At 39.5% G+C, this 8,193-nt stretch overlaps 1 protein-coding gene across 1 annotated transcript; it reads right to left on the bottom strand.

Moving 5' to 3' along the window:
* Positions 1 to 1,714: 1,714 nt before the first annotated feature.
* c10h1orf52 (chromosome 10 C1orf52 homolog) lies at positions 1,715 to 7,098 on the bottom strand. Its single transcript, XM_028811525.2, has 3 exons — positions 6,658 to 7,098; positions 2,331 to 2,535; positions 1,715 to 1,936 (listed from the first exon to the last, which is right to left on the bottom strand). Exons 1-3 carry the CDS (start codon positions 6,928 to 6,930, stop codon positions 1,848 to 1,850), a joined length of 567 nt encoding a protein of 188 aa, XP_028667358.1. The 5' UTR covers positions 6,931 to 7,098; the 3' UTR covers positions 1,715 to 1,847.
* Positions 7,099 to 8,193: the final 1,095 nt, after the last annotated feature.

Below are 8,193 nucleotides of genomic sequence, written 5' to 3'. Positions count from 1 at the left end.
CGTTTTTAATGTCTGTGCTTATACAAAAATATCCAAAGTTCAAACTGAGCATTAGAATGGGGAAGAAAGGAGATTTAAGTGACCTTGAACATGGTATGGTTGTTGGTGACAGACAGGCTGGTCTGAGTATTTTAGAAACTGTTGATCTACTGGGATGTTCACACATAATCATCTTTAGGGTTTACAGAGAATTGTCCAAAAAAGGGAAAATATCCAGTGAGTGGCAGTTCTCTGGGATAAAATGCTTTGTTGATTTCAGAGGACAATGGCCAGACTGGCTGAAATAAAGTTAACAGTAACTCAAATAACCACTTGTTACAACTGAGGTATGCAGAAGAGCATCTCTGAATGTACAACACATCAAACCTTGAAGCAGATGGGCTACAGCAGAAGGAAACCATCCTGCCTTGAATCAATAGGTCAGGCTGCTGGTGGTGGTGTAATGGCATGGGGTATATTTTCTTGGCATACTTTGGACCCCTTAGTACCAGTTGAGCATTGTATAATTGCTACAGCCTACCTGAGTATTGCTGCTGACCATGTCCATCCATTTATGACTGCAAGGTAATCATTTTCTACTTCCAGCAGGATTGAGCACCACATCACAAAGCTTAAATCATCTCACACTAGTACTGTATCTTGAACATGACAATGAGTTTGCTGTACTCAAATGGCCTCCACAGTCACCAGATCTCAATCCAATAGAGTATCTTTAGGAAGTGGTGGAATGAGAGATTCACATCATGGATGTGCAGCCGACAAATCTGCAGCAACTGTGATGCTATCACGTCAATATGGACCAAAATTCCTGATGTTTCCAGCACCTTGTTGAATCTATGCCATGAAGGATTACGGCAGTTGTGAAGGCAAAAGAGGGTTCAACCTGGTACTAGCAAGGTCTTGAAATTTGATACATACTATCAACGTGACATGACTGTAAGGGCCTGGCATGAATGTAAAAAGTGATTTAAACTGAAATTATTATCATAAACCCAAACAGGTTTTTATTATGGCAATTTTATATGAAGTTAATAAAAACTCCATTCTGATCTTGCCACATAAAACTAAAAAATATCAATTTCTAGCACAGAGTATGGGAGTAGTATCTACACTGTGATTGAATATGAATGACAGGCCACTCATCTCTCAGGCAAAGATATTCAAAGCTGAGACACTTTAGGCCTTACAATTCTAATCTAAAATATGTTTATTACCACTGATAACACCGACATTGATAAAGCTTTTATGTTTACAGACAGGACTGTAAAACAATTTCATAATTTAAATTAAAATGATACATAATAAAGTATATGCAGGCTTCTGAACTTTGACCTTAATGATATCAAAGCCCATGAGCTGTGACTTTTGCTCAATTTTATATACAACAGTTAGCTAATTTTGAAATTCCAGACATGTGCATGTGATGTCTAGGTATGACATCACCTCTAATTCAACTTGCTTTAATTTCTTCTAATTTCTGCAAACATTACGCAAAGGACCAAACTCTCTCTGACACCGAAATGGCTTAAGTTACCATTTTATACAGCAATAACATTACTCGCATTCCCTTTTAATTACAGAACACTTTGTTAATAATTATGACAATCCTTACAAACCCTTCTGTACTGAAGGATGGCAGTCTAACACACAAGATGGTACTTGTATTTCTCATAAACAAACACATTAAAAAATGAATGAAACAACAAACACAAACTAAAATTACAAATATACTTTAGTTTCAGGTCATTGGGTGATGCTGTTGTTGAAAGTCCTTTAGCTCTTAAATTCCACAAATTAATGTTGAAGAAAATTCAGTCCACCTTCATAGTCTACTTTGCTGGTCTTGTCTAGTCTTCACTAAAATTTTTCTTTTCTTTTTTGGTAAGATTGTTCATTTTTTGTTTTTTGATAGAAGGTGGTTCTTCCCTTTCATCATCTTCATTAAAAAAAAAAATACAAAATGAAAATCTATATTTGAATAAAAACAATTAAATAAGAAACAATTTTTAAAATGGTGATGCAGTCTGAAATGATCTCAATATATTATACATAATATAATTTGATTGTTGTTTTATATTTTGACATTGTTTATAAGTAATTTAATCATACTAAAAAAGCAAGTATGGCCAATTAAAGGGTCAATAGTGATAAAAGACCAATAGTCAACTTAAATAACTAAAATACCCATAAATATTCTTAACTCTGACAGATATGTTAGGAAATTCAAATGCATAAAATGCATTTGTACAGTAGTGAGGTGTATGATGAATAATTATTTCATATTCTTCAAGATTACATTGAATTATACTTTTCAACAACTAAAATGTTACCGGATATAGCAGTCTCTTCATCTTCAGGGAGAATACGGGCATAGTTTGCAGCATTTTGTGGGGCATCATCACCATTATCCTCATAGATGTTGGACCATTTTATTGCCATATCCATCCCTGGAGGTGCAGTCTTTTTTGGTTGCGTAACATACATCTCAGGAGGAGGGACAGCATTATTCTTCCATGCTTTAAACTCCCTTGCTGGCTGTTCAAAATGTGGACAAAAGATTTTATAAATTAAGTCAAAAAACTGTCCAAAAATTCCATGTATATTTCCATAATGCAGATTTAAGACAATTTTATACTGTACTGTACCAAGTGTTCGTTCTCTGAATAATCCATTAAGACAAGTATATTCATGCTACACTGAAAGGCTGAATATAATTATACCTCTGTTTGATTTTTCCACATCAAACGTTCCAAACCACCCCTTCAAACTAATTTCTTAACACAGGAGACACATGCAAATTTTAATTTTCAATGCCACAAGTATTCATTGCAGTCAATCACCAAATACTGGAATAATATACACTTGTTTCATATCTTAGATTGATTGATAACACAGCGTGCAACTTAAAGGATATAATTTAAGCTCTAAATGCTGAAATGTGGGGCAAATGTGCAATAAATCTCTGGTTTACTTAAAAAACATGTTAACATATTTTTAAAGCTGTTTCACAATTAATGGGCTTTTATATCAGATGAACTTTTTGAAGAAGGGGCTCATTAACACACACCAAAGTTTACTCCTATATACCTCAAATGTGTAATGTGTTTTATCTTATCTGTTAACTGGATTTTTAATCATTTGTATTTTTCATCCAAAATACTCATTTTGAAGTGCCTTAAATGTGGATCTAATAAGAAAATAGCAGTATATTTAATATTGGTATTACATTTCCAGAAAAAAACCTTCTCACTAGCATGAGTCTGTCACATCTACTTGAACCTAGGTCAAGAGAAGGGCATGATTAAGGTACATAAAATAAGGTTTCCCTTTTCATGTCCACTCACTTACTACTCTGTTGATTCATTAGTTGTTCCATCAGCCCACCCAGGCTCCAATTATGCCAGAGATCTACTAGAGTTGTTTTTTTTTTCTAAAATATTTAAGCACTTACATGCTAATCGTAATGTCTAAGTCAGTGGTTCTCAAAGTATTTTTTTCAAAGCTCCCTAAACAAAAACAAAGATACTCTCAGCCCTATTCCCCTCCCAATAAATTAAACTTAACAGAAACAAAATTCTAATAAAAATTTGAGCTCCATATGCGCAAAGCATACAATTATTAAACTCAAAATTATATATTGAGCACATCTGTCTCGCTTAAAACTGTCTAAAATGTTTCCAGGGCAAGATCCAACCTGCGAACGCTGCAATCAAGTCCCAGTCTCACTGGGTCACATGTTTTGGGCCTGCACCAAATTAACATCATTCTGGACCAGAATTTTTAAGTGCCTTTCAGACAGTCTTGGTGTCACAATCCCTCCTAATCCATTAACAGCTGTGTTTGGCGTTCTTCCAGATGGGTTCAAAGTGGAGAAGGACAAACAAACTGTGATTGCATTCACTACACTATTGGCACACAGATTTATTTTGCTAAACTCGAAGAATCCTAACTCTCCTCAGTTAAGTCAGTGGGTAACTGATCTTTTATATCATTTGAAATTGGAAAAAATCAAATTCTCACTTAGAGGATCTGTGCAGTACTTTTTTAAAACCTGTCAGGATCTAATCAATATTTTAGAATGAGCTCTTAAAGCACTGAGGAAGCAGATTCTCTTCCCATTTCTTTTTCTTCTCCATTTATCTTTATCCACCTATTAAACTCATCAATTTTATTTTTTACTAGCTTTAAGCTTTACTCCATTGGCAATGCTCTCTTTCTCAGGGGTGGGGGTTGATTTGTTTTCAATCCTAATTTTTGTAAAAATTGATCTTTTTGTATGGAATGATTACAATAAAATAAAACAAAAATTCTTTGGGATTGGCAATCAGCCTTGGGTACTCTGACCCACAAACATATGAGCAGCTCCATAAAAAAGCAATTTATTACTTTCACAAAAATCCCCTTGAAAGACTGCCACCCAGTGCCTGCTGGGATAAGCTCCAGCCCCCCACAAACCTGCTCAGCATTAAGTGGGCTTAAAATGATACGGTATTTTCACAAAATAATAAAACATACAAAATAAAGAAAAATGTAAATAACTACTTCCAAAACTAAACACAATGTGATGGAAGAGCCCAAACATTTTTACGCAGCAGATCCACAACTACTTTACTCCACTTCCTGGTGTAAAACTAATCCCATCTGCATAGGGCTTTAAACACACTGATTCACTTTTGTACTGAGACTAAGCTCTACTTTTAGTGAACTGGAAAAATAAAGGGAACGTTTTTCCATGGAAATGTGATGGAACCACAGAGAGGCAAAGAGGGGACACTACTGGGAAATAAGATTAAAGGGTAGCTTGCTTGAACTTTCTAGGAACTTGAGGTCCTCATATCCTTCAAGACTATCACATTCAGCTCCTGGAATTTTCAAATCCCACAACCTATTCCACAGGCCAACAGTCAGAGAAGCATTGGTCTAAATGAGCATGAAGGTTTCTACATTTATTCTGTTTCAACATTTGCCTGAGCAAAAGAGAGGAACAATGAACTCAGACAGACACGCAAGCCATCCAGAAAGAACACAGATGGCATCAAACATCCTTTTGACCATTGTGCTCAGAATTGCTATGTTTGTCAAGAGCAGCTAACTTGAACAGATATCATTTGAGTTGCATAAATCAATAGCCAGCCTACTCAAATTAATCAGTTAATACAGTGATGAGTGAGGAAAGCCTACTCCAGGAGTACCAGGCCCAAGGCAAGAAACACCCCGGACAGGGTACCAGTCAACTACTTGGCGCACATCAAAACTCACTCAAACTGGGCCCAATTTAGACAAAAGCTGCCAATCTACCTATCAAAATAGAAGAGCACCCAGAGAAATATCATAGAAACATGAGGTCAGTTTGGGGAGCATGCACTGGTACAGCGCGTTGCCACATCCACCACACTACGAAACAACTCGGGATCCCAGATGGCAACCCCCCAGGCAGACACGTGGTCAAGTCCCAACCTCCAGAAATGACCATTTATCTACCATAGCCTGGTGTTACGTGTGCGTCCCTTTGGCCTGGTCCAGCCACTCGGATCTGCAACAATGAGGATCCTGCAAGCTGGATCACCCCTGGGAAATCACACCACATGGCCATACTGCTGTAACTGACGCTCCCTCACAATGCAGGTAATGTGTCTCATTCTGGACTCTGAGCAACCGCTCCTTCAACACAAAGTCAAAGCAGCGGTACCCAAGGACTCTCCAAAGAGTGTCTCAGGTCATTAGAGAGCATCCATATAACAAAACAGACAGCACGAGGACTCTAAAGACTTGGATCTTTGTCTTTTTGCATAGATATTGGGAGAGCCACCCACCCCTTTTCACCAACCTCATGGCCCCCCATGCTCTCCCAATCTGTCACTAAGTCATCATCCTCTCCACAGGCGGACACACTGCTGAAACACAAGAACTTGAAAACTTGCTAACACGGACCGGACTGGCCGCTAAACCCACCAGGCAGCACTGCCAACTGCTAAGTCAGTAAGCAAGTTGAGAAAACCACCTATTCCTACTTTCAGCTGTTATTCTTAGAATTTCGCAATACTGTCTATTTTATTTCTCTTTATGTCACAGGAATCTCTTAGACTTTTTTTCGTTCTTTAATATTCTGAACTGTTAATTCATTGTATTGACTTTTTATAGTTCTGTTTTGCACACAGAGAAAAAAATTTCTATTAAGATTCCGTAACTTTATTTCACGACGTGTTTTTAACCAGCAAGTATGTCATTAAAGACAATTATCAAGTGGAACTGTTTGAAGCAATGTGTTAACTGTAAAGTGGCAAGAAGTCTTAAGAAAGAGAAGAGAAAAGAAAAGAAGAAAGAAAACAATGTGTGATGAAGCTTATGTTTGTCTTCAGTGCGTACATTTGTGCCAAATTTCTCGGAGGTTAAACTGTTTGTTCCTATGCTTTGTGTGCAACTTGCCAATCAGTCTGATTAAATTAAACTTTAAAACTATAGCAAAATGGGACTCATTGAGGAGTAACACCATATACGTTTGGTTCTCCGCGACCACTTAAACCCATAAGCTTGTAAATAAGTCGACGTAAAGGGATTTGGAAAAATGTATTAATGAAACGAAAACCAGCATCAACATAGGCTTCTCTGGGACCATGTGGCAGAACTGATGTTTTTATCAGTCGTAGTTCTCCTTACTTCTTCTGGTGCCTTTACCGTGCGGCTTTCCCAGTCTATTTGCTTGTTTAAGGGGTTATATAAGAAGGCTGGTTTGGAGACGGATTTGAAGAGCTCGTCGGGTCTGGGCAGCGCCGAGCTGGTTCCCGGAGCAGGCCTTTTTCCGAGCACCAAGTTCGATTTGCTTGCGGCTCCACTCTCCGTTGCGTTGTCATCGGGCTCACTGCTGTCGGAATCCGATCCGCTACCATATGCGGCAAAGTAACTCAGTGGGTCGGCGTTCTTCTCCGCCATCTGGAAGGGTAAGAAACCTTTAAATAATGAAGATTAGTAATGGGCTGCAGTGGCCCACGACTTTGTTTACGTTGCCTCGGTTTTCATTCTGAAAATAAAACCGCGGCGCTTTACAGGGAAAAACAAAGTAAAGTAGGCGAGCAGAAGCTCTACGGCGACTCGAACAGACCAAACTGCCCCCAGGGGAGCGCGTTTCGAGCTGAGCGAAGAACTTGAGAGGCGTGCTGCAAGGCTCCGCTAAGTTGTGCACAAGCTTTATGTTCCTAAATCAGGTATTACAAGTTGCATTTTATTTGGTGTTGACATATTTGTAACCGTGTAACTAAAGGGTATCCGTTTTTCCGATCAGACGAGTCACAAAGCGTTTCCTTCTTTTACTCAAAGAATAGCTTTTCGTTATTTGCATAACTATCTGCCGAACTCGTAAAGAAAACAAATGAACACAAAGTGGCCTCGATGAACTTCAGAAGCGTTGCCTAGCGCTATTTCAACTCCTGTATTTTTAAATATTTCTTAGAAACTATCACTCAACCCTGAGTTTAATAACCGGGATTGGAAGATGGATGGAATGGATGGTTACGAAATTAGACCATCCGTTCTTATACTTCAACCATAGGTTTTAATTAAATTGCTTTCATAGGATAAGATAGGATTGGAGCATGCGCGGATAGTGCATTGCCACACCCACAACACCATGAGCCACCTGGATTGGGACCCGAGTACATCGGGTGACACGTCAGTACCACACTGGAACATCCATCCATCCATCCATTTTCCAACCCGCTGAATCCGAACACAGGGTCACGGGGGTCTGCTGGAGCCAATCCCAGCCAACACAGGGCACAAGGCAGGAAACAATCCCGGGCAGGGTGCCAACCCACCGCAGGACACACACAAACACACCCACACACCAAGCACACACTAGGGCCAAGTTAGAATCGCCAATCCACCTAACCTGCATGTCTTTGGAATGTGGGAGGAAACCGGAGCGCCCGGAGGAAACCCACGCAGACACGGGGAGAACATGCAAACTCCACGCAGGGAGGACCCGGGAATCGAACCCAGGTCCCCAGGTGTCCCAACTGCAAGGCAGCAGCGCTACCCACTGCGCCACCGTGCCGCCACACTGGAACATTGTAAGGTATTTTTTTACGGTGATATGGAGTGCCAGGCGTGCCACCAACCCCCCAGTTTTCCCTATGAATTGGAGGACCTGTTTGCACGGCTGGATGCAGATTAACGTCATACCCAGGATGGAGCAGT

This window comes from Erpetoichthys calabaricus, chromosome 10 (genome assembly GCF_900747795.2).
Source record: "Erpetoichthys calabaricus chromosome 10, fErpCal1.3, whole genome shotgun sequence".
Taxonomy (NCBI): Eukaryota; Metazoa; Chordata; class Cladistia; order Polypteriformes; family Polypteridae; genus Erpetoichthys; species Erpetoichthys calabaricus.
Note: the sequence above shows the minus strand (reverse complement) of the source record. Positions and strands in the feature narration are given on the sequence as shown.

What these genes read in the sequence shown, in the direction of transcription:
- c10h1orf52 (XM_028811525.2), bottom strand. Translation starts at nt 6,930, where the DNA reads ATGGCGGAGAAGAACGCCGACCCACTGAGTTACTTTGCCGCATATGGT. An exon ending in CGGTAAAGGCACCAGAAGAA is followed by an intron (nt 2,536 to 6,657) that starts GTAAGGAGAACT and finishes CATTTTGAACAG; the next exon opens with CCAGCAAGGGAGTTTAAAGC. An exon ending in TGAAGAGACTGCTATATCCG is followed by an intron (nt 1,937 to 2,330) that starts GTAACATTTTAG and finishes TTTTTAATGAAG; the next exon opens with ATGATGAAAGGGAAGAACCA.